This window comes from Rhinoderma darwinii, chromosome 2 (genome assembly GCF_050947455.1).
Source record: "Rhinoderma darwinii isolate aRhiDar2 chromosome 2, aRhiDar2.hap1, whole genome shotgun sequence".
NCBI classification, from domain to species: Eukaryota; Metazoa; Chordata; class Amphibia; order Anura; family Rhinodermatidae; genus Rhinoderma; species Rhinoderma darwinii.
Genome location: NC_134688.1, coordinates 81,535,138 through 81,562,588, shown reverse-complemented (window position 1 = coordinate 81,562,588; position 27,451 = coordinate 81,535,138). Strand labels below are relative to the sequence as shown.

Sequence of the window (27,451 nt, the reverse complement as noted above, 5' to 3'; positions counted from 1 at the left end):
TAGAAAGGAAGCTCAAAGAGATTTTTATGGTGAGTTTTTATGCATTTCATCTTAATTAATATTTGAGGTGTGTTGGTGCTTCCTCTCCTATTAAACTAGGAGGACTACAATGCAATAATTTCAGAACTCCAAGCTCATAAGAGACAATTACGTGGTCTTAGGCAAACATCAAAGTGACCAAACCCAGTTCTATGAGTGTATAAAAGGATCATGTCTTTGGTCTGTAGAAAGAAAGAACCACTCAGCAATCACAACATAGTCAACCTCCGAATTCTAATTAGCATGTCTCATCAATCTCATCATTCAGTCCAAAGAAGATCAGGAGCAGTGAATTTCAGCTCATCTTCTGCTTGCTTGCCTTCTAAGCATAGCCTTAGTTCATTCACTACAAAGAAAACACAAAGTGGCCACAAAGCCTTATCAAACGTTGGCAGCAAAAGTGTTTACGGTGTAGTCTCAGGTGGACACAAGATGTCAGTTGGAAGATTTGGACATGAGTATGGACACAGCTTTGGTGGATCTAGCCATGATTTTGGAGGACCTGTCTGCTCTACAGGAATTACAGCTGTAACAGTGAACCAAAGTCTACTGGCTCCAATGAATCTAGAGATTGATCCAAACATCCAGAGAGTGAGGACTGATGAAAAGGATCAAATAAAAGGCCTTAATAACAAATTTGCCTCTTTCATTGACAAGGTAAGGTAAAATAAATAGAAATTTAAGTATACCACTTACACAGGAAAACATAACCTTCGCTCTTATTTAGTGTTCTCGTGCTGCTTAGGATATACAAATGGTCTATTTGTTAATGTTGGCACATTATTATTTCTAGGTTTAAAGGACATTTAGGGTAGATAAGTTTACATACTCTATAATGCACAGTGTAATCCCAGCAGGTTTAGGAGATATATATACTAGTCCTTCTCAATGAGCATGCAGTTAGTGGGTTACAACTGGAGGGTGAAGACATGGGTGAGCAGGATCAGGTAAGTAGCTGGGTTAATGTAGTTAGGGGCAGTAGAAAGGGGTCAAAGACAAGGAAGGCCGATCCGGTTTCTGGCATTCCAAGCAAAATTGCCAGGTTGGGTGATGATGCGAGGGTGTCAGTCTCAGAAAAGGCAGCCCTAGTGGATACTGATCTCCCTAACAGCCGGGAGAACAGCCCAGCTAGTAGTCGGCGGGATGGTAATGCAGGCAAGCCAAGACAATTGATAGTTGTAGGGGATTCTATAATCAGGAAGACGGATAGAATAATTTGTCGCCATGACCGCCTCAACCGAATGGTTTGCTGTCTCCCTGGTGCCAGGGTTCGGCATGTGGTGGAACGGGTGGACAAATTGCTGGGAGGGGCTGGTGATGATCCAGCTGTCGTGGTCCATGTCGGTACCAACGACAGAATAAATGGTAGGTGGAGGAGCCTTAAGAATAATTTTAAAGAACTAGGCTACAAGCTGAAGGGAAGGACCTCCAAGGTTGTATTCTCAGGAATACTGCCTGTGCCATGCGCATCACAGGAAAGACAGCGGGAGCTTAGGGAGTTAAATGCATGGCTGAAGTCTTGGTGTAGAGGAGAAGGATTTGGGTTCCTAGAGCACTGGGCTGACTTTTCATTGGGGTACAAACTGTATTCTGCAGATGATTTGCACCTAAATGGAAGGGGGTCCGCTGTGCTGGGGGAGAGAATTCTAGCTGGGGTGGCGGAGTATTTAAACTAGGGCTGAGGAGGGAGGTCAATGTAGAAAAAAAAGGGGTAGCCAGGTTAGAGAGGGGTCAGACTATATTGGTGGGGGGAGAAACAGAATGTGGGGAGAGGACTAGACAACAAGATAAGGAGATCCTTTCGTTACAAAACATCAGTGTAAATAAAAAGGACCGATTAATGTCAAATCACATTTCTGATAATAAAAGTGAAAAACTGACAGGCAAGTTAAAGTGTATGTTCACAAATGCCAGAAGTCTAGCAAGCAAAATGGGGGAGCTGGAGGCCTTGATACTGGAAGAAAATATAGATATAGTTGGTGTTGCTGAAACATGGCTGGACTCTTCACATGACTGGGCTGTAAATCTACAGGGTTTTACACTTTTTCGTAAAGACAGGACAAATAGGAAAGGTGGTGGTGTATGTCTGTATGTGAGAAGTGATATGAAGGCGAGTGTGAAAGAGACAATAGTGGGTGAAGACTGTGAGGAGGTTGAAACCTTGTGGGTGGAACTAGAAAGGGAGGTAAACACTGAAAAAATTACTTTTGGTGTAATCTATAGACCCCCCAATATAACTGAGGAGATGGAAGGTCAGATATATAAACAGATGGAGCGGGCTGCACAGGCGGGTACTGTAGTGATAATGGGAGATTTTAATTTCCGGGATATTAATTGGTGTCATGGTTCGGCTTCAACTGCAAAGGGGAGACATTTCCTCAACCTGTTGCAGGAAAATTTTATGGGCCAGTTTGTGGAAGACCCGACTAGAGGTGAAGCTCTGTTGGATCTGGTCATTTCTAATAATGCAGATCTTGTTGGGAATGTCAATGTTCGTGAAAACCTCGGTAACAGTGATCACAATATAGTTACATTTTACCTATACTGTAAAAAACAAACGCAGGCTGGGAGGGCAAAAACATTTAATTTTAAGAAAGCCAATTTCCCCAGGATGAGGGCTGCAATTCAGGATATAGACTGGGAAGAACTAATGTCAAATAATGGAACAAATGATAAATGGGAGATTTTCAAATCTACTTTGAGTTATTATAGTGCAAAATTTATTCCTACAGGTAACAAGTATAAACGACTCAAATTAAACCCCACATGGATTACACCTTCTGTGAAAGGGGCAATACATGACAAAAAAAGGGCATTTAAAAAATACAAATCTGAGGGTACAGCTGTAGCCTTTGTAAAATATAAAGAGCTTAATAAAATCTGTAAAAATGTAATAAAATTAGCAAAAATACAAAATGAAAGGCAGGTGGCCAAGGATAGTAAAACAAATCCTAAAAAATTCTTCAAGCATATAAATGCAAAAAAGCCAAGGTCTGAACATGTAGGACCCCTAGATAATGGTAATGGGGAGTTGATCACAGGGGATCAAGAGAAGGCAGAGTTACTAAATGGGTTCTTTAGCTCTGTATATACAACAGAAGAAAGAGCAGCTGATGTAGCCGGTGCCAGTGCTGTTAATATATCAGTTGATATACTGAATTGGATGAATGTAGAGATGGTCCAAGCTAAATTAAATAAAATAAATGTGCACAAGGCTCCGGGACCAGATGGGTTACACCCTAGAATTCTTAAAGAGCTTAGTTCAGTTATTTCTGTCCCCCTTTTCATAATATTCAGAGAATCTCTAGTGACTGGTATAGTGCCAAGGGACTGGCGCAGGGCAAATGTGGTGCCTATTTTCAAAAAGGGCTCTAGGTCTTCCCCGGGTAATTATAGACCAGTAAGCTTAACATCCATCGTGGGGAAAATGTTTGAGGGGCTATTGAGGGACTATATACAGGATTATGTGACAATAAATAGCATTATAAGTGACAGCCAGCACGGTTTTACTAAGGACAGAAGTTGTCAAACTAACCTAATCTGTTTTTATGAAGAGGTGAGCAGAAGTCTAGACAGAGGGGCCGCTGTGGATTTAGTGTTTTTGGACTTTGCAAAGGCATTTGACACTGTCCCCCATAGACGCCTAATGGGTAAATTAAGGACTATAGGTTTAGAAAATATAGTTTGTAATTGGATTGAGAATTGGCTCAAGGACCGTATCCAGAGGGTTGTGGTCAATGATTCCTTCTCTGAATGGTCCCCGGTTATAAGTGGTGTACCCCAGGGTTCAGTGCTGGGACCACTATTATTCAACTTATTTATTAATGATATAGAGGAAGGGATTAATAGCACTATTTCTATTTTTGCAGATGACACCAAGCTATGTAATATAGTTCAGACTATGGAAGATGTTCATGAATTACAGTCAGATTTAAACAAACTAAGTGTTTGGGCGTCCACTTGGCAAATGAAGTTTAATGTAGATAAATGTAAAGTTATGCATCTTGGTACCAACAACCTGCATGCATCATATGTCCTAGGGGGAGCTACACTGGCGGATTCACTTGTTGAGAAGGATCTGGGTGTTCTTGTAAATCATAAACTCAATAACAGCATGCAGTGTCAATCAGCTGCTTCAAAGGCCAGCAGGATATTGTCGTGTATTAAAAGAGGCATGGACTCGCGGGACAGGGATGTAATAATGCCACTTTACAAAGCATTAGTGAGGCCTCATCTAGAATATGCAGTTCAGTTCTGGGCTCCAGTTCATAGAAAGGATGCCCTGGAGTTGGAAAAAATACAAAGAAGAGCAACGAAGCTAATAAGGGGCATGGAGAATTTAAGTTATGAGGAAAGATTGAAAGAATTAAACCTATTTAGCCTTGAAAAAAGAAGACTAAGGGGGGACATGATTAACTTATATAAATATATTAATGGCACATACAAAAAATATGGTGAAATCCTGTTCCTTGTAAAACCCCCTCAAAAAACAAGGGGGCACTCCCTCCATCTGGAGAAAAAAAGGTTCAAGCTGCAGAGGCGACAAGGCTTCTTTACAGTGAGAACTGTGAATTTATGGAATAGCCTACCGCAGGAGCTGGTCACAGCAGGGACAGTAGATGGCTTTAAAAAAGGGTTAGATAATTTCCTAGAACAAAAAAATATTAGCTCCTATGTGTAGAAATTTTTCCTTCCCTTTTCCCTTCCCTTGGTTGAACTTGATGGACATGTGTCTTTTTTCAGCCGTACTAACTATGTAACTATGTAACTATGTAAAAAATTAGAATATCATCAAAAAGTTAATTCAATTCAAAAAGTGAAGCTCATATATTCTATAGATTCACAGAGTAATCTATTTCCAGCATTTTTTTCTTTTAATGTTGATGATTATGGCTAACAGTTAATGAAAACCCAAAATTTAGTGTCTCAGAAAATTAGAATATTATATAAGCCCAATTTCAAAAATGATTTTAAACCGAAATATTGGCCTATTGAAAAGTATGTACAGTATATGCACTGCATTCTTGGTCGGGGCTCCTTTTGCATGAATTACTGCATCAATGCGGCATGGCATGGTGGCGATCAGCCTGTGGCACTGCTGAGGTGTTATCAATGGGGCGTGGCATGGAGGCGATCAGCCTGTAGCACTGCAGAGATGTTATGGAAGCCCATGCTGCTTTGATAGCGGCCTACAGCTCGTCTGCATTGTTGGGTCTGGTGTCTCTCATCTTCCTCTTGACAATACCCCATAGATTCTCTATGGGGTTTAGGTCAGGCGGGTTTGCTGGAAAATCAAGCACATTGATACTGTGGTTATTAAACCAGGTATTGGTACTACTGGCAGGGTGGGCAGGTGCCAAGTCCTGCTGGAAAATTAAATCAACATCTCCATAAAACTTGTCAGCAGAGGGAAGCATGAAGTGTTAGAAAAATTCCTGGTGGACGGCTGCGTTGACTCTGGACTTGATATAACACAGTGGACACACACCAGCAGATGACATGGCTCCCCAAACCATCACTGACTGTGGAAACATCACACTGGACTGCAAGCAACTTGGATTGATGTCTCCCCACTCTTCCTCCAGACTCTGGGACCCGAGATTTCCAAATGAAATGCAAAATTTACTTTCATCTGAAAACAGGACTTTGGACACTGTGTAATATCAAGTCCAGAGTCAACGCAGCCGTCTACCAGGAAATTTTAGAGTACTTTATGCTTCCCTCTGCTGACAAGCTTTATGGAGATGCTGATTTCAATTTGAGGGCTGTGTGGCACTACCTACAAGGGGGCTGTGTGGCACTACCTACAAGGGGGCTGTGTAGCACTACCTACCAGGGGGCTGTGTGGCACTACTTACCAGGGGGCTGTGTGGTACCTACAAAGAGGCTGTGTGACACTACCTACAGGGTGCTGTGTGGCACAACCTAAGGGGGCTGTGTGGCACTACCTACAAGGGGCTGTGTGGCACTATCTACAGTTGTCTGTGTGGCAGTATCAAAAAGCAGGGTTTGTGGCACTACCCATAGGGGGCTGTGTGGCACTACCTACAGGGGGCTGTGTGGCACTATTTACAGGGGGCTATGTGTAAACATGGAGATGTGCTGCCGACATGATAATAATGGATGGGGACAATGCGATCGGAGTAACGACCGCTCGTCCCCATCCATAGCTCCATGTGACAGGAGCAAACGAGCGCCAATCAGCGATTTCTCGTTGATCGGCGCTCGCTGCAACAGCCGATTATGGGCCGGCATAAAAGGGCCTTTAGTTAGTTTGTTAGTTTAATCAATCATTGAAGATCAAACACTGTTAGCAGACATGTTTTCTTGTTATCTTAGGTGAGGTTCCTTGAGCAACAAAATAAGATGTTGGAAACTAAATGGGCTTTATTACAAGACCAAAAAACAGCCCGGTGCCAGATTGAACCTTTGTTTGAAGCTTTTATCAGCAATCTCAGGAGACAACTTGAAAGTGTGACATGTGAGAGAGCTCGTCTAGAGTCAGAAAGAAGAACTATCGAGGAAGCAGTGGAAGAGTTCAAGTCAAAGTGAGCATGAAAAAAAATCTCGTAATAATATAGAAAAAAACTAATAATGATAGAGCAGCATACAGTAGGTGTCTTTCTCTTTAGTATTATTATTTAGTATATAAGTATTGGTATTTTTGTTTCCTGTTCTTAATACCCTCCATAATATACCCCTATGAATACAGGTCATGAGGCAGGGGCGTAGCTAAAGGCTCATGGGCCCGGGTGCAAGAATTCAGCTTGGGCCCCCCTACCCCTCCCCAACACCACCATCATCATCAGACCCCTGCGCGCGCCTATGCCCAGACGCCTTGCCCATCAGCCCCCATAATATAATGCCCCCACACAGTATAATGCTCCCATAGCTGCCCCCACACAGTATAATGCCCCATAACGTATAATGCCCCCCCATAACAGCCCCCCATACAGTATAATTCCCCCCTGCAATATCAGCTCCCCATACAGTATAATGCCCCCATATGTGCATAATATAAAAATAGCATAATTACTTACCTATCCCCGTTCCCACGTCGGGTGGAGGATCCTTCGCCTCCTCCGGTCTGTGCTATGAGTGACTCAGCGCAGGCAGGCGCGATGATGTCGCTACAGCCCGCCAACCTGTGTCCAGCCGCTCAGGGCACAGTGAATGCTGGATCAAGGAGATGTCAGTTCCTTGCTCCATCATTGATTGGAACCGGGACCTCGGTGAGTGACTCACGAACCCCCAGGGGGACGCGACCCACAGTGTAGGGATGTCCCAATACCAAAATTTGGACTTCGATACCGATACTTCGTTTACTTTGCCAACAGTAATAAAAAATTAAAAAAAGTTCTTTCGTTTTCTAATGTGAGGCACGAGGTGTGATGAATTTTGAATGTGCCTCACATTAATAGTAATTAACCCCATCATGTTTCTCAGTCATAATGGGTTAATATGTAAGGTACATGATGGGGTTAATTACTATTAATGTGAGGCACATGGAGGTTAAATTCATCATAGCACCTTGTGCCTCACAATTAGGCCCCATGCACACGACCGTAAATAACCTCCATTTTTGCGGACCGCAATTGCGCTCCGCAAAAATGGACCCATTCACTTTCATTGTGCGCGGACACATTTCCGTAGCGCTATGGATGGGTGTCCGTGCCGTAGAAATGTTCAGAAAATTATGGAACATGTCCATTCTTTTGCATTTTGCGGGCCGTGCTCCCATACTTTGTATGGGAGCACGGCCCGAAAATGCGGGTGGCGGCCGGCCGATCCCGCAATCGTGTGAATGGGGCCTAAGTGATAGAAATCAATTATTATTTTTTTTTTACAGAGTACACATCATAAATGATGCAAAATAATAGTTGTGCAGGTTATTACGGCCGCGCCAATACCGATTATGTGTATGTTTTATGTATTGAGACTTATTTTAATGTTTATTGTAAAAAAGGTGTATGTGTATTTTTTTAATTTAACATTACTTTGTTTTTACTTTATTTTTAAAATTCAATGTACTGGCCTATAGCTATAAGCCAGTACATTAGCCTGTGTACTGATAGTACACAGGCAGTTGTTAGGACATACCTCAGTATGCCCTAACAACAGGAAATATGGTAGGACAGCCCTGGGGTCCTTCAATGGACCCTGGGCTGTCTGCCCATATATGGTATGTCCCTCAATCGCGTCACAGGGAATTCCCTGTGATGCGATCCAGGGGCATCCCCCCTTCTCATTTTCCCCTGAATGCTGCAGTCAGCTGTGATCGCAGCAATCAGGAGAATAATGGCAGAGATGAGAGGTTTCTCTCATCTCCGCCGTTATAGAGCCGGGCTGCGGCTGTGTAATACAGCCATTGCCCTGCTCCTGACAGGAAGTGCGTGCGCGGTCAGCATGAGGTGATGCGGCCGGCGCTGCACTAATGAGCGGCGGTTCAGGCACTGAAGACAGAACATGGGGGTGTTTTGTAGCGCGCCCGCCATGTTCTGTCTTCAGTGCCACAGATCATTAGTGCAGCGCCGGCCGCATCGGATCATCCTGACGGCGCGCACATGTCAGGACTCAGGAGTGGGGCAGTGACTGTATTACACAGCCGCAGCCCCGCTCTCATAGTCATGTGTACTATACTGTATTATGTTGTATTGTGCAGTTTGCGGTGGAGAGAGGAGGGGGGGCTGTGATTTAACGCCCCCCCCCTCTCCACCGCAAACAACACAATACAACACAATACATGACAAGGCATCACAACACAATACATTACAACACAATAAATTACATTACACTGCAGCTTACCTGGAGTCCTCCGCACCGACTCTTCTGCTCTGTCTGGAAGAGTGTCACATGACAACACGGTCACATGGTACACTAAGTGTACCATGTGACCGTAACCAGGAAGTGCCGGCTTCACGGCACAGAAGATTTAGTTAGGAAACATGCAGTATGGCAACGGGGGCCCATGGGCCCCCCAGGCTTAGGGGCCCGGTCGCAACTGCGACCGCTGCGACCCCTATAGCTATGCCAGTGTCATGAGGGATGTTGAGTAATAGGCATGTGGGATTGTAGTATGTCTGGGGCATTATTGTGTTAAATGGCTGGCTGCAAATTCATCCTGAAGTCTGGGCCTGATAACCAGTGTCATACACTACAGGGAGATACAATTACCATTTAAGAACGCAGCGCAAACTCATAAAACATTTGGCCCATTTGTAAGATCAATTAATTAACATTGTTCTCTTATAGATATGAAGAGGAGTTGAACAGACGTACAGTTGCAGAAAATGAATTTGTGACCCTTAAGAGGGTAAGTGATCTGTCTGTCTGTCTATCTAATGCATCTAGCTATTGAAATAATAAAAAATATTCTGCTATATTTCAGAGTGACTGCCTAAAGAACTCTCCAAACCCGATAAAGAATTCGTTGTAGATATGATGGGGTATATGTTTCCCTTTAATATAGATCAGTGGACTGCAACCTGTGATGCTACAGCTTTGGTGAAAAGACAAGTCCTTAAATGCTCTGACAGCTGCAGGGAGTTGTAGTTTTACCACATCTGGAGAAGAACAGGTTGCAGACCACTGATTTAGACGATCCTCAGATTATTTTCTTCACTTTTTAATGCAGAGCTTCATTAATTGATTTTAAGTTTATATGCAACATATTCAAATCAGGTCTTTAACCCCTTCCCTCTGCAGCCAATTTTGCTTTTTAATTTTTGCTTTTTCCTCCTCACCTTCCAAAAGCCATAACTTTTAAATTTTTCGGTCAATATAGCAATATGAGGGCTTGTTTTTTTGTGGGATAAGTTGTATTTTTTCACCGCATGATTTATTGTACCGTGTTATGTACTGGGAAACTGAGAAAAACGTATTTATCCACTGGAATGGGGAAAAAACTGTGATTTCTCCATTGTTTCTTGGCGTTCACCATGCAGTAAAAATGTTAACTTTATTCTGTGGGTCAATACGATTAAGAAGTTATCAATTTTTTATAGATTTTTTTATGTTTTACTACTTTTACAGGGAGGGCTTGAATTTTGCGGGGCGAGCTGAGGTTTCTATTGGTACCATTTTGGGATACATGAGACTTTTAGATCATTTTTCATAAAAAAGTTTGTGGGAGATAAAGAGACCAAAATACAGCAATTCTGGCATTTTTCATATTTATTTTTTTCTGCATTCACCATGCAGGTTAAATAATGTTATATTTTAATAGTTTGGACCTTTATGGACGTGGCAATACCAGTCCTTTTTTGTTTTTTACATTTTGCAGGGAAAAGGAGATTTTTTTTACCTTTAATATTTTTATATAAATGCGTATACACAGTCGAGTCACATTATTATGTTCACTTCCTACTTTTGATGTTGGCAGCTCGTAGCCCATGAATGAAGTGATGCATTGTGGGCTGGCTTGGTGGGTATATAAGGTATGTGATAGGCTGTCTGAACACATATCTCTCGTTGTTGCCATGGGTAAAAGCGGCGATTTTTTATAGTTGCAAAAAGGGATGATTATTGGCTTTCCGGCCAAGAGTGGTAGTATTTCTCACGTGCTGTTGTGGTGAAAGTGTATAGTGATTGGACAAATGGCACCATTGGGAATAACTGACATGGAAACTGCAGAGCACCACGTGCCATTGATGTGAGAGGTGAACGTCGGCTACAAAGGTGCAAGAGAGCCAAACCACACGCTACAGCAGAGCAGCTCACATGAAAATCAACAAGGGGGCTACCTGACGTGTGTCTAAAATAGTTCAACAAACCCTACTGTATATGGGGCTCTGCAGCTGACGGATGGCCACTGATCCTATGCTAAAAGGTGCATCAGAAAAAAAGGCTTCCATTTGCATGGCAAAATTGGACCACCGATGGGGTTGCCTTGTCTGATGAGTCACGATTTCTGCTTCATGGAATGGATAGATGTTGACATGTCAGGCGAGAAACATCAGAGAACAAACACCCTGCAACCTGTGCTTGAAGAAGACAAGCTGGTTGCAGCAGCGTTATGGTCTGGGGAATTTTTTCATGGCATTCTCTGGACCTACTCATCCACGTGGAAAGCACTATGAACCGATTTGGGTACGAATCCATCGTTGCAGATCACGTCCACCCATACAAGCTGTTTGTCTTCCCTGGGACAGATGGAATCTTCCAGCAAAACAATGCGACATGTTACATGGCTAGAAATGTCTGGCAGTGGTTGGAAGAACACGACCAAGACTTCCAAGTACTTCCCTGGCCCCCTAATTCGACAGACTTGAACCCAATTGAGCATCTGTGGGACCACCTTGATCGTCTTGCTCGCTCTTTAAATCCTCCCCCATGCACCCTCCAGCAAACGTTGGATGCACTGCAGTCAGCCTGGCACCAGATACCTGAGACAACCTACCAGCACCTTATTGCGTCACTCCCAGCCCATCTACCTGCTGTCCGTGCTTCACACGGCGGTTACTCTGGATATTACCTGCTGTCCGTGCTTCACATGGCGGTTACTCTGGATATTAGCTGCTGGTCATAGTAATGTGACTTAACTGTGTGTATGTATATATATATATATATATATATATATATATAAAACTTTATTTAACTGTATTTTACTTTTTTTTATTAGTCACCCTAGGGGACTTGAGCTAGCAATCATAGGATCGCTTGCACGATATGCTGAAATACTGATGTATTGCAGTATATGCTGATCTTACAGGCTCCTTTTAAGCCAGGGCTTAATAGGAGTACAAAGATGGCAGACCTTGGGCCTTCATTAGGCCCCTAGGCTGCCATAACAACCATCAGCATCTCGTGATCGCGGCACGGCTGATGAAACGTCGGAGGGGACCGCCCCCTCTTTCTAACGGCTTAGTTGATGCAGTCGCTATAGAACGAGTGGGAAGCTGCTCATTGCATCTAAGTGTAAATTACAGCCAACACACTTAAGTTATGGAGCGTGCTCAGCCTGTGAGCCCGCTTCATACTTCAGTCTCAGCTTACGTTGTATATATACAGCGGATGTCCGGAAAAGGGGTTAAATTATTTTGTATTGGCTTCTGATTCTTCTGCACTCCTTATTTCCCATATTTGTTAATAATTATTCGGACACTGTGCATTGTATATTTGACAGGTTATAATCACATGACTCTACTTCTGTCTTAGGACGTTGATGCAGCCTTTATGAATAAAGCAGAACTACAAGCCAAGGCTGATTCTCTAACAGATGAGATCAACTTCCTGCACACCCTCTTTGATATGGTCTGTTATTTAAATCTCCTCACATTTATGCATATGTACATGTACTCCTACAAACATTGCTGCCAGTACTCACCTTAGAGCAACCTAAATTGTTACAAATGTATATTTACACTAGACTCACGGCTTCTGGTTATAAAGGAACCATGACAGCTATGTTGTATCCATTTTTAAACAGATGTTGGCAAACCTCAACCCAATTGCCTTTAATGGGGGTCTATCCTTTTTAGTGTCCCATCGAACTGTTTTTCAGGAAAATGTACATAGGTGTGAATGAGTCTAAGGGTTTTCCTGTTTTTCAATGAGTCTAAAAGCTGGAGCCTAATGTGGTTTTCAGGGTTTAGACAAAAGGGTCCACTCTTTTTTCCAAAAACAGTGCCACTGTTGTCCATGGGCTGTTTTTTGGAATTGTGGTTCATTACTATTAAGTTAATGGGACTGAGCTACAATAAGAGATGGAGCCCCACAAAGTGCACTATTTATCGAGATTAATACACTTTTTATTATAATCCTAGATAATCCCAGTGGTGGCTTTAACCAATCACATTCGCTGTTGCACATAAGGTCAATCAGCTATCAGCTTATAGAGAAAGCTGCTAAATGATGTATTATAAAAGGACGAAAACCTAATAAATGTTCATGAGAAGATATTTGGATTAAGATACACAGATTAAATTTATAACGGCCCGGTATGAGTTATAGGAAGATAATAACTTTCTCATAGTGAGAAAACATAATTCTAACATAATTTGTGCAAAATAAATACAAAAATAGAATATTTGTAACAGATATAACCCCTTAGTGACCACTAATACGCCTTTTTACGTCGGTCACTAATGGGCTTTAGGCTAGGCTGACGCCTTTTCACGTCAGCCTAGTCTAAGTCCTGCACGGGTCTCCCGTGCAGGCAGGAGCCGGGGCTCTGCTGTCTGATGACAGCTGAGCTCCTGCTCCAACGCCCGCGATCGAAGTGTACTTCGATCATGGCCGTTTAACCCGTTAAATGGCGCCGTCAATAGCGACCGCTGCATTTAACTTTGTTTACAGAGGGAGTGAGCTCCCTCTGTCACCCATCGGCAGCCCGCGAATGCAATCGCGGGTCTCCGATGGGGTGTCATGGCAGCCGGGGGCCTGATAAAAGCCCCCAGGTCTGCCCTGGACATATGCCTGTTAGGACGCGCCGGAGGCACGTCCTAACAGATTGCCTGTCAGATTTACACTGACAGGCAATAATGCTCTGGTATACGAAGTATACCAGAGCATTCTAGCAGCGATCGGAATATCGCACAGTAAAATCCCCTAGTGGGACTAATAAAATAAGTCATCAAAGTGAAATAAAGATTATTAATAAAAAGTACAGTAAAAAAATAAATAAAACCATTTTTTTCCATAAAAAGTGGTTTTATTTAGTAAAAGTGTAAAAAAAAAAAAAAGTACACATATATGGTATCGCCGCGACCGTAATGACTCCATTAATAAAGTTAATATGTAATTTAAACCGCAAAGTGAACACCGTAAAAAAAAAACGCAAAAAACCATGGCGAAATTGCAATTTTTTTTCCATTGCCCCCCAAAAAAGTCATAATAAAAATGAATCAATAAATCCCATGCACCCCAAAACAGTACCATTCAAAACTACGTCTTGTCCCGCAGAAAACAAGCCCAAAAAATCACTACATTGATGGAAAAATAAAAAAATTACGGCTCTTGGAAAGCGACGATGCAAAAACAAATAATTTTAGTTCAAAAGTGTTTTTATTGTGCAAAAGTCGTAAAACATAAAAAAAACTCTACATATGTGGTATCGCCGTAATCGTACCGACCCATAGAATAAAGGTAAAATGTTATTTACGTCACATAGTGAACGGCGTCAATTTAAAAACGCATAGAACAATGGCGGAATTTCAGGTTTTTTTTATAATCCCCCCCAAAAAGGTTAATAAAAGTTAATATAAAAATTATATGTACCCAAAAATGGTGCTATTAAAAAGCACAACTAATCCCGCAAAAAACAAGTCCTCATACAGCTATGTAGACGAAAAAATAAAAACGTTATAGCTCTTTGAATGCGACTATAGAAAAACGAATAAAATAGCTTGGTCATTAGGGCCTAAAATGGGCTGGTCACTAAGGGGTTAAGATAACTTAGCATTATTAACGTATTGAGATATTGCTGCAAATGTGTGAAATGGCAAACTCAGCTGTGCTACCTTGACAAGCTCAGATCTGTAATATCAAGATAACTTTAAATTTGAACTCTAGAAAAATATTTTATGATGTCTGCTTGTTAGAAGTTATTATAACTAAAGCTAATGGATATTATTGTCTTCTATATTCTCTAGGAAATTGCTCAACTCCAGGCTCAGATCTCAGACACATCTGTCGTTGTCTCCATGGACAACAGTCGAGACCTGGACCTAAACAGCATCATTGCCGAGGTTAAGGGGAGATTCACACGAGCGTTGCGTTTTTGCGCGCGCAAACAACGCGGCGTTTTGCGAGCGCAAAAACCATTTGACAGCTGCGTGTGTCATGCGTGTCTGATGCGCGGCTGCGTGATTTTCGCGCAGCCGGCATCATAGAGATGAGGCTTGTCGACGCCCGTCACTGTCCAAGGTGCTGAAAGAGCTAACTCTTTCAGCACCCTTGACAGTGAATGCCGAACACAACAGCGAAAAACCTGTTAAAAAAAAAGATAAAGTTCCTACTTACCGAGAACTTCCCGGCCGTTGCCTTGGTGACGCGTCCTTGGTGACGCGTCCTTGGTGACGCGCCTCTCTTGACATCGGGCCCCACCTCCCTGGAAGACGCGGCAGTCCAAGTGACCGCTGCAGCCTGTGATTGGCTGCAGCCTGTGCTTGGCCTGTGATTGGCTGGAGCTGTCACTTGAACTGAAGTGTCATCCCGGGAGGTCGGACTGCAGGAAGGAGACAGGAGTAATCGGTAAGTTAGAACTTCGTTTTTTTTTACAGGTTCATGTATTTTGGGATCGCAAGTCACTGTCCATGGTGCTGAAACAGTTTAACTCTTTCAGCACCATGCACAGTGAATCTCTCCCGACGTCGCGGACCGGAAATTTTTTTGCCGGGTTCGGCCAAAACGAGTTTGGCCGAACCCGGTGAAGTTTGCCTCGGTTGTCGGGGTTCGCTCCTCGCAAAGACACTCCGTTTGGATGCTTGGAAACAGAAAAGCACGTGGTGCTTTTCTGTTTTCATTCATCCTTTTCACTGCTGTTGCGCGAATCACGCTCGTCCCACGGAAGTGCTTCCGTGTGGTGCGCGTGATTTTCACGCACCCATTGACTTCAATGGGTGCGTGATGCGCGAAATACGCAGAGTTATTGAACCTGTCGCGCTTTTTGCGCAGCAGACAAACGCTGCGCAAAAAGCACGGACTGTCTGTACTGCCCCATAGACTTGTATTGGTCCATGCGTGCCGCGTGAAAACCACGCGGCCCGCACGGACCGAATACACGCTCGTGTGAATCCCCCCTAAGTCTCAGTATGAAGACATTGCAAGCAAGAGCAGAGCAGAAGCTGAGTCACTGTACCAAACCAGGGTGAGCGCGCAGCAATCAAAGTCACTACAATTAAAGGGGGCCTGTCACTAGTTTCTTCACCCCGCAAACCACTTATACTGCTGGTCAGGTCTTGAGAAAAGCAGTGTCCACATGTCTGTAATATATGTAGTTTCTTTCTAAACGCTCGAAGACCACATTTATTTATTTGTCGTAAGCTGATTATGCCTAAATAGTTCTCAGGGCCAGGAAGTGTCCTGCATCTTAGGCCTCATGCACACGATCGTAAGGGTTTTTACTGTCCGCAAATAAAGATCCAACGGCTACGGATACACATTCGTAGCCATCCGCTTTTGCGGAAACACCCATATGGGAAGTCTGTGCCGCAATTGCGGACAAGAATAGGACATGTTTTATAACTTGCGGATCATTTCTATGGCCCGGACACACATCCGTAAATATACGGAAAGGTTTCCGTGGCTAATAGAAATGAATGGGTCCGCAATTTCATCCATAATTACGGATTCCGTCATTATGGATGAAAATTATGATCATGTGCATGGGGCCTTACTCTGTAACTCAACCCCTTTCCCTCCCTGTAACCTCCCCTGAACACTTGCCTAATGTGGATACAGACTGCACAGCATAGGCGTGGGATTTGTATCAAGCGGCCAAAGGAAGAGAGACGTCAGGCAAGTGTACAGGCAACGGAACAGGGAGGGAAAGGGGGTGGTGTTACAGTGTAAGATGCCGGACACTTCCTAGTCCTGGGGACTCTTTGTGCCTAATTAGCATACGATTTACCAATGAATAAATGTGTTTTTTCCAGCGCTTAGAAAGAATCAAGACATGTATTATAGGCATGTGGACGTGGCTTTTCTCAAGACCTGACTAGCGGTATAAGCGGTTTGGGAGCAGGGGAAGGAACTGGTGACAAGTTCCCTTTAAATATGAAGCACCATTATAATGACTAGATCTACTTCATACATGACCACAAACTAATTTTTCAAGAACACCCCATAATCAAGGCATTCAGACACTCCATTTTGAGATATCAGACTCTGTAGTATGCTTAGATCTATAGGCTTATCTTGAAGTTCCTAGATCCCAATGCAAAATATATCATAGGCCCCCAAACTATCATATGTTATTTATAGCACTGGTCTTCTTAAAGTTACAGTACAGTTATCAGAGCTCTGTCTTGGAACAAGCTGTATAACTGTGTGATGATCACATGACCAGGACAGATTTCCCCTCCGGAATCAAACAATCAAGGATCCCATACAATAACAGCAAAAAGAGATCTTAAAAACTGTGAGGAATTGATAAACTACATATAGTAGAACATTTGATAACTGAATAGTACATACAGAAAATGAGGTCTATGCTGAAAAATAAAACCAGAGTTCTTTCTACTTAACTATTACTCCAAACAATAGTTCATGAGTTTTACTTTACCAGCTATGGGCGGCACATGTTCTCTTGGTACCCAAGGCAATCACCAGAATGCGCCCCCTACCCTTTGTCTTTGAAACTCTGCATGATACTGCTGCTGTCAAGCAGAACTACCTGACTAATCTACATACAGTATCATAATAGGAGTAATACATTTCATGTCTTCACAAACAGTCCATATTAACAGAAGATTTTTTTTCCTTTGCAGTTTGAGGAACTGCGTACGAATGCCGGACAACATGGCGATGATCTACGCAATACTAAGCACGAAATTGCTGAACTTAATCGCCTTATTCAGAGACTTAAAGCAGAGATTGATAGTGTGAAAGATCAGGTAATATTAAGTTGTTATTATTATTGAGACTCCCAAGAAAGGGGAGACCTCCCGGAAGAGCAGGAAAATCTCTTGGGCGCCACATCTTCTTAAAAATATACTCAACTGTCCTCATTCCTTCACTCCCTGGTGTCAGGACGTTGTTTACGGTGGCGCCTGAGAGTGAAGTGAGGACTGCAGAAGCGGGGAGAGGTATCTGCATATCTGATCTGAGGTCTGTACTAAGAGGAGGTCTGGGGTCGGATGTCTATATTAAGTATTTCTGTAGGGGGTCTGGTCTAGGGTCTATGTTTCTTTAGAGTGTCTGTATTTCTTTAGGACGTATGGTCTGGGGTCTGTATTTCTTTATAATGTATGGTCTGGTTTCTGTATTTTTTTTAGAGGGTCTGGTCTGGGGTCTGTATATATTTAGAGAGTATGATTTGGGGTCAGTATTTATTTACAGGTCAGGTCGGGTGTCAGTATTTATTAAGGGTATGGTCTAGGGTCTGAATTTGTTTAGGGTGTCTGGTCTTTATTAGTTTAGAAGGTCTGGTATGTGGTCTGTTTTACTTTAGGAGGTCTGCATTAATTTTTGGGTGTGATGAAGGGGGTCTTATGCACTATTTATGATTTAAAGAGGCTCTGTCACCACATTATAAGTGGCCTATATTGTACATGATGTGATCAGCGCTGTAATGTAGATTACAACAATGTTTTTTATTTAGAAAAATGATCATTTTTGACGGAGTTATGACCTATTTTAGCTTTATGCTAATGAGTTTCTTTAATGGACAACTGGGCGTGTTTTACTTTTTGACCAAGTGGGCGTTGTGGAGAGAAGTGGATGATGCTGACCAATCACTGACCAATCAGCGTCATACACTTCTCTCCATTCATTTACACAGCATATAGTGATATAGATATATCGCTATGTGCAGCCACATACACAAACACTAACGTTACTGCAGTGTCCTGACAATGAATAGGCATCACCTCCAGCCAGGACGTGATGTGTATTCAGAATCCTGACCACTTCTCTGCACTTCTCTGTGATTTACAGCACAGCACAGCGAGATCTCGCTGTAAATGACAGTTTACAGCGTAATCTCGCGAGACTACGCCTGCTATGATGTAAATCTCACAGAGAAGTGCAGAGAAGTGGTCAGGATTCTGAATACACATCACGTCCTGGCTGAAGGTGATGCCTATTCATTGTCAGGACACTGCAGTAACGTTATAGTGTGTTTATGTGGCTGCACATAGTGATATAGCTATATCGCTATGTGCTGTGTAAATGAATGGAGAGAAGTGTATGACGCTGATTGGTTAGCGTCATACACTCCTCTGTACAACACCCACTTGGCCAAAAAGTAAAACGCACCCAGTTGTCCATTAAGAAACTCATTAGCATAAAGCTAATATAGGTCATAACTCCGTCAAAAATGATCATTTTTTTCTAAATAAAAAACACTGCTGTAATCTACATTACAGCGCTGATCACATCATGTACAATATAGGGCACTTATAATGTGGTGACAGAGCCTCTTTAAATCCTATAGGTTGGGAGTGTGTCCTATATAAATAAGCTGGGGATAAGGCCAACAATTTCGTGTGCACGCATAGTGTGCTGCCTCATATGCCACTTTTTCGAATCTCTCTGATGTCACTTCTCAAAAACTGCAGAGTATGGTTCAAATATATTAATGTATTATTCAGTATAATCTATTTATCTGTTATTTTTCTACAGAGAGCAAAACTGGAAGCTGCCATATCAGAGGCTGAAGAGCGTGGAGAGATGGCTGTCAATGATGCTAAGAACAAACTGACTGAGCTAGAAGAAGCTCTACAGAAGGCCAAGCAGGACATGGCACGTCAACTGCGGGAATACCAGGAGCTGATGAATGTCAAACTTGCACTGGATATTGAGATCGCCACCTACAGGAAATTGCTGGAAGGAGAGGAATGCAGGTAGGAATATCCTCTGGTTTTCCCACCAAATACACTTATACCTCATGCACATGACCTGGTGTGCAGTCCGAGTCCCGTCAGTGATCTGAGGAAAGATAGGACAGTTTTATCTTTCCTCGGATCGGAGACTCGGACCATATTTCACGGACCCGATTTACCGCTAAAGTGAATGGGTCCGTGTCGGGTGCCACACAGATGCCATCATAAACGGCCCGAGTGGCACAACGATCGTGTGCAAGAGACCTTATCACTTATCTACAGAGGATGGGGACTGATGTAAATCATTATAATCTGTATAAAAAAAAACACTGCAGAATATGATGGTGTTATATAAATGACAGGAAGTAAATAATTAATAAAAATAATAACTCAGGTGTATGTTGTCTGCTGAGTATAATATTTCCATCAATATGTTTGGCGTATTTCAGGCTATCTGGAGAAGGAAGTGGCTCTGTTAGCATCTGTAAGTATAATGCACCATCTTTATTTTGAACAGATAGATAGATGATAGATAGATAGATAGATAGATAGATAGATAGATAGATAGATAGATAGATAGATAGATAGATAGATAGATAGATAGATAGATAGATAGATAGATAGCAAACATAGAATGGTGACAGCACCCTGCAACACTAATGCCACCTAAACCACTAAATATAAATAAATATGCACTAAAGCTAAATCTACTTACAAATAGGGAGGTTCTTAGTGCACATTTTGATCAAAAAGTGTTTGCCCACCTGCCACGACAAGGCGACCTCTGTAAGGTGGGAACCTACGCTGCACATACACCCAGAACTGGGACTAAGCCTACATATATACCTGGGGATGGTAGGATCCAGCATTGAACTGATTAAAATCACCCAGGGCAGAATGGGAGGAGTGCAAGAACAACAAGTGGAGGCAGTCACTAACCCCACATATATGGATACCATAAACACAACAAAAATTTGAACAGCACATTCCAACTAAATGATACAAAATGTATGCAGGTGCAAGAACACCCATGACTGCAGATATACAGCAAAACATAGAATGGTGACAGCACCCTGCAACACTAATGCCACCTAAACCACTAAATATAAATAAATATGCACTAAAGCTAAATCTACTTACAAATAGGTAGATAGATAGATAGATAGATAGATAGATAGATAGATAGATAGATAGATAGATAGATAGATAGATAGATAGATAGATAGATAGATAGATAGATAGATACGAGATAGATAGATAGATAGATAGATAGATAGATAGATAGATAGATAGATAGATAGATAGATAGATAGATAGATAGATAGATAGATAGATAGATAGATAGATAGATAGATAGATAGACAGATAGATAGATACAGGGGCATAACTAGGAAAGACTGGGCACCTTAGCAAACTTTTGACTGCCCCCCCCCCCTAGATGCCACACGCAGCCACCCTTATAGATAGTGCCCCCTGTAGATACTGCCCCCTGTAGATTGTGCCATACAGCCGCACTATAGACAATGTCACACACCACTTGCAGTTAGAGCCCCCCACCTCCCCCTGTAGATAGCGCTATACAGCTCCCTCTGTATATAGTGCCACACAGCCCCCCTCCCTTGTATAGTGCCACACAACCCCCTGTAGATAGCGCCAGACACAGAGCCCTGTAAATCGTCCCACACACAGCCCCCTGTAGATAGGGCCACACAGACCCCTGTAGATTGCGCCACGCCACACAGTCCTCCTCCTTGTAAAGTGCCATACTGCCCCCCTAGAAGATAGTGCCACACAGCTCCCCTTAGTGCCACACAGCCCTCTTTGTATATAGTGCCACACAGCCCCCCTTGTATATAGTGCCACCCTGCTCCCCCCTTCTATGTAGTGCCACCCTGCTCCCCCCTTGTATATAGTGCCACCCTGCTTCCCCCTTGTATATAGTGCCCCCTTGCCCCCCTTGTATATAGTGCCACCCTGCTCCCCCTTGTATATAATGCCACCCTGCGCCCCCTTGTATATAGTACCACCCAGCTCCCCCTTGTATATAGTGCCACACTGCTCCCGCCTTGTATATAATGCCACAGTGCTCCTGCCTTGTATATAATGCCACATGGCTTCCTCCTTGTATATAATGCCACCCTGCTCCCCCCTTGTATATAATGCCACCCTTGTATATAATGCCACCCTGTTCCACCCTAGTGTATATAATGTCACCCTGCTCTTCCCCCCTTGTATATAATGCCACCCTGCTCCCCCCTTGTATATAGTGCCACTCTGCTCCCCCTGTATATTGCCACCCAGCCCCCCCCCCCCCCAAAAAAAAAATATTGCACTTACCTTGCCCCGTTTCCACTAAGGACGGAACGCTTCACATCCTCTGGGCGGGGTGCATGCGCAGACCAGCGTGATGCAGTGACATCATTATGCCGGCCTGCGCAGGGAGACTTCCCAGTGCCTTATAGGATGCAGATACAAATGAATGTGGCTGTCGCTAGCACCAGGACCCCCTACGATGCTAGTGATGCCACAGGCCATGAGGGGGCCTGTGCTGCCCGGCCCTTAAATGTTAGGGGCCGGGCGGCACGGTCCCCGTAGCGGCGTCGCTATCGCTGTAGCAGCCATAAAGGCTGCTAGCAGCGCCACCGGGCATGGGAGGGGGCCGTGTCGGCGGGTGGCACGGGCCCCCACATACCATGGGCCCCGTAGCAGCTACAGCAGTAGTTATGTAGATAGATAGATAGATAGATAGATAGATAGATAGATAGATAGATAGATAGATAGATAGATAGATAGATAGATAGATAGATAGATGATAGATAGATAGATAGATAGATAGATAGATAGATAGATAGATAGATAGATAGATAGATAGATAGATAGATAGATAGACTGCTTTGTGCTTATTTTCTGCTTTTTTTTTCTTAAGCTGTTCTGCACTCCACAAGTGGAGGCCATGGGAGCAATGTACATCATCATAAGAGCGGATTCAGTACCGGAAGTTTGTCGGCGGGGAAATACAGTTCAGGACATGGGCATAGCTGTTAGTATAAATAGAAGTGTGCTTTTTATTCCATAGTTTACCTTTCATAGCTTTGAAAAACATTGACTAGAAATCAGATATTAGACTGTTATAAATTGTCAGCATCTGTGACTTCTGCTCGGTAATGTCAGTGGTAATTCTGTGTTTTTTCCCAGATACAATAAATAAATCATAAATATAAATCTTATATGATTAAAGTAAATTCAGTCAAATAAATGCTCTATATTAAATAAATATAACAGTAAAAATGGCAGAGGGGCTCCTCAACACTGCTGTCACCAGAACACACAAGTGACATATTTCATTTCACATATTGATTTGTTTTGATAATTTTATTTTTATTCTACTGTTCAAATAATGTTTGCCTTAAAGTGAACCTCCACCATTTTTTAAACCCCATGTAGTTTTCTTGAGGTCAAAAATTCTGCGTTGATTTATTTCTTAAAATTTCTCCAAATCCCTTGCATAGACATAGATATAAAATATATATTTTTGACAGCTTGCAGCAGCAATCACTAGAGGGATCTTAGGAGCTTACTACATACTGTCTAATTATTGAGTTCAACGTATTACAGTATTCAGTAAGTTCTTTAGCTCCCTCTAGTGGTGGCTGCTGGAAGCCAGAACGTTATGTTTTAAATATATGCAGGAGATTTGGAGCTTTGTATCTGAAAAACAACGCACCGACTGCTATAAAGTTGTATTATGAAATTGATCATAACAGAATTTTTTAACTATTTAAATTAAAAACAGAAAAACTAAATGTTATTCAAGGCTGGATAATCACTTTAAACTGTCTGAAATATCTGAAATGACTGAATGTTGTGTAACTGTAGTGAGTCTTGTCTTTCTGAGCAGTGTGTTCTGCTTGTAATAAACTAGTCATGCTTGTTTGAAAAAGAACAACCTTGGTATTATTTTTTCATAAATATAAAAGCTCAATTTTGAAGAATAGCCTTTTTAGGGGTAAGGGTTACAAATTTAATGAAGGAAAAAAAAAAGCACACTTTGGGTATATTCACACGTGGCAGGTTTGTTGCAGAAATTTCTGCCATTTCTGTTTCATTCATGTGAATAGGGTTGCTTCTTTAGCATGTGCATGGATTTCTGCAACCTCTAGTCACAGAAATGTCTGCAACAAATCTGCCGTGTGTTAACTTACTCTAATAATTGTTCGCTATTATAACTAATATAAAAGCAAGGAATATGAATATCCACAGCAAATAAATAGAGACACAGTTATATTGTGAACGCATGAGTGTTGAGTCTGACGAGAAGACAAATGGGCACTCACCTGTTGGAGTTGTGCAAACTTAGGCACAATTCTCGTAATAACATGTGGAATGAGGTATGATCCACGGTACTAATCCTACAACGCCATGGCGCTGCTGGTGGATTCCAATGGCAAGCACAAAAATAAAAAAATTTGAGTGTGGTTTGTGCTGCCAGATAGAAGAAAGCAAAGTCTTCAGTCGTGCATGAAATAGTAGAATACCCTTTAGGGTAGGGGTGTACAATCTCTTCTAGTCCAAGGGCTACATTGTCAGAATGTATCACTCACAAGGGCCGCAATAAAACTCAAAGGGATATTCCCATCTGAGAAATGTTTGTCAAATCGACAGCATATGCCATTAATGTCTGATATGTGGGGGTTCCACTTCTGGATATCCTACCTATTGGAAGAATGGTAGTCCACAGAGGATCTGTGGATATGCTATAAATATCTCAGGTAGGAATACCCCTTTTAAGGAGAACGCTGTGAAAACTGATGCACTGTATTATGCCTTGTGCACGGTGTAAGGGAGCATGAAACAGGGATTCACGTGGACGTCCCCTCAGTCCTGCACTAGACATATCACACTATCAGTTTTGCCTAGATCCATTGTCAGCCATGCGTTTCTGTATTTCAAGTATGTCTGATCTCCAATGTTTGGAGGACACAAAGAATCCTGCTTTAGTGGGCCCCTGTGTTAGGGTATGTTTACTTGGGTTGGATAAGTGGCAGAAAAGTCCACATTGAATCTGACCCAGAAACCGCAGGGAAATCCACCCGCAGGGAATAAATGCTTACACTCGGGCGTTTCTTCCAGGCCCGAAAACAGCCAACATGAAAAAAAATACTATACTCACCTCTCTTGGCGCTCTCATAGCATCGTGTCTCTGCTCTCCAGAATGGTCTCTGTACAGTTGGGGAGGTGATTATAGATTTTTATATTTTTTTACTTAAAAAATAGTGAATTTTTTTAACTTGCAGATTTCGCTAAAGATATGCAGCTGATTCACAGCAAATTCTGCAACAAAATTCCACACCAGAGGTTAATTTACGCATGCATTCTGAGTGAGTTTTTTCTGCAGAGTGTAGGTGAGAGTTCCTAAAATCTCATCAACTTTGCTGCTACTGTAATGCACTGCGGATTTTCCGCCCACAGATCCAGAAGGAACATCTGCAGCATATCCTACTACAGGTGAACATACCCTTTCAACAGGTCTGACGTTACCAGGACTAGATTGGGACTAAAATTCAGCCTTCACATTTGAAAGCACACGGGCCCACTTGCTGTGAGGTGAATGCGAAATATGCTATATGGACAAAAGTATTGGGAAATTTACACATTGCACCTACAGGTGCTTTTATGACATCCCATTCTAAATCCATAGGCATTCATATGGCGTTGCCTCCCCCCCCCCCCTTGACACTAAAACATCTTCCACACTTCTGGGAAGGCTTTCTACAAGATTTTGGAGTGTGTCTGTGGTAATATTTGCCTATTCATCCAGAAGATCATTTGTGAGGTCAGACACTGATGTTGTATGAGAGAGCCTGGCTCGCAACCTCCGTTCTAATTCATCCCGAAAGTGTTCCATGGGGTTGAGGTCACGGCTCTGTGTGGGCCAGTCAAGTTCTTCAAGTACACCAAACACACCCAACCATGCCTTTATGGAGCTAGCTTTGTGCAACAGGCGCAGTCATGCTGGAACTTCCCCAAGCTCTTCCCACAAATTTGGAATCATCCAAATGTCCAAAATGTCTTGGTATGCTGAAGCATTAAGATTTCTCTTCACTGGAACTAAGGGGCATAGGCCAACCCCTGAAAAACAACCCCATAGCATTATCCCTCCTCTACCAAACATTACAGTTGGCACAATGCAGTCAGGCAGGTAACGTTCTCCTGGCATTTGCAAAACTCCGACTCGTCCATCAGACTGTCAGATAGAGAAGCGTGATTCATCACTCCGCAGAACACGTTTCCACTGTTCCAAAGTCCAGTTGCAGAATGCTTTACACCACTCCATCTGATGCTTGGCATTGTTCTTGGTGATGTAAGGCTGGCATGCAGCTGCCCGCAATGGAAACCCATGTCATGAAGCTCCCAGGGCACAGTTTTTGCGCTGATGTTAATGTCAGAGTAGGTTTTGAACTCTGCAGTTATTGTCAGCAGAGCGTTGGTGACTTTTATGCACTATGCGTCTCAGCACTCGGTGACTCCACTTATGTAGTCTGTGACTTTGTGGCTGAGTTGCTGTGGTTCCTAAAAGCTTCCACTTTGCAATAATATCACTCACAGTTGATCGTGGAATATCTAGGAGGGAAGAAATTTCACATACAGATATCTTGTAGCCTTTTGTTAGTTTTGGAGCAACAAACAAACACAAGATGTTTCGGGGGTGTAACGCCCCCTTCTTCAAGCATGACAGGTATTAACCATTCTAAAGACGATTACAAAGATGCTTTTAAGGAGTTGTCCACTTTTTGCAATCACTTTTGTTAACAAGGTCCACTGAAAATAAACTGGTGTATTGCTGCTGGAAACCCCGTTTTCATGGAAACTCGTCAGCAAGTGTTTTATTGCCCAGCAATGCCACCACAGGGGGCAAATTAAGTATTTCATGGTGCCCATTGAAATCAATGGGATGTTCATGTAGTGCAAGGCCATGGCTGGTTCTTTAGACAGAGAGAGAGAGAGATGGTGGTTCTGAATGAGGAAACACCCCTGTATTAATTCACAATGCTCTTTGAAAATAAGTTATATAAACCAGACAACCCCTTTAATGGTACAATGAGTAAAAATTTGGAGTGGTCTAGGCACTAAGGCCTCATGCACACGGCCGTGCCCGTAATCACGGCCTGCAATTGCGAGCACTGCCATCCACCGACACCCTCGGGCCACATTTTCGTGACGTGTTCCCATGCAAAGGGGAGCACGGCCCAAAAAAAACAAAAAGTAGGACATGCTCCATATTTCCCGGCACGGTTCTACGGCACGGACACCCTTCTCTAGCGATACGGAAAGATGTCCACGGCTAATAGAACCGGACGGGGCCGTAATTGCGGACCGTATTGCGGTACGCAATTACGGAGATTTTTTTTACGGTCGTGTGCATGGGGCCAACCGTATAGGCTCTACAATCCGATAGGCTCTACAATCCATTTATATCAATCCAAGGCTCTACACATTGGATTGATATAAATTGATTTAGGAGTTCATTTAAATTAGTGTTGTCTGTCTAAAGGAACCTCTCTTCATATGACTTTTTAGGGCATATAAATATAATAGGAAGCGTCCCTCTAGTCTGGGCCCCCTTTATTAGCTGGGTCAGAGATAAACTACAAAGAGCAGCTATCCCTGTCATTGACTCCAATTAACACTTGCCGGACACTTCCCTCGAGATAACACCTTCTTGGGTGACAACTTGCTCCCTTGCTCAGCATATCATAAAGGGAATGTCCATCTGAACAGGACAACCCCTTTCAGTCGTTTATACCAATAACAAAATAAGAAATATATTATAATGAGAATTACATTTTATTTTTATTTATTTTTTATTTGTTTTATTTCAAATGTTGCAAACAGGATTAAATGGCATACATTGATACATCTCAAATGTA

General features: G+C 42.7%; 1 protein-coding gene across 1 annotated transcript; it reads left to right on the top strand.

Moving 5' to 3' along the window:
- Positions 1-282: 282 nt before the first annotated feature.
- On the top strand, positions 283-22,568 carry LOC142742259 (keratin, type II cytoskeletal cochleal-like). Its single transcript, XM_075851816.1, has 10 exons — positions 283-696; positions 6,379-6,587; positions 9,292-9,352; positions 12,196-12,291; positions 14,631-14,733; positions 15,786-15,847; positions 17,469-17,594; positions 19,324-19,544; positions 19,973-20,007; positions 22,450-22,568. Exons 1-10 carry the CDS (start codon positions 283-285, stop codon positions 22,566-22,568), a joined length of 1,446 nt encoding a protein of 481 aa, XP_075707931.1.
- Positions 22,569-27,451: the final 4,883 nt, after the last annotated feature.

Excerpts from the sequence above, each read along its gene's own strand:
- LOC142742259 (XM_075851816.1), top strand. The coding sequence starts at position 283 with ATGTCTCATCAATCTCATCATTCAGTCCAAAGAAGATCAGGAGCAGTG. Across the intron at positions 6,588-9,291 it reads GTGGAAGAGTTCAAGTCAAA|ATATGAAGAGGAGTTGAACA; the intron begins GTGAGCATGAAA and ends GTTCTCTTATAG. Across the intron at positions 20,008-22,449 it reads AAGTGGCTCTGTTAGCATCT|CTGTTCTGCACTCCACAAGT; the intron begins GTAAGTATAATG and ends TTTTTTCTTAAG.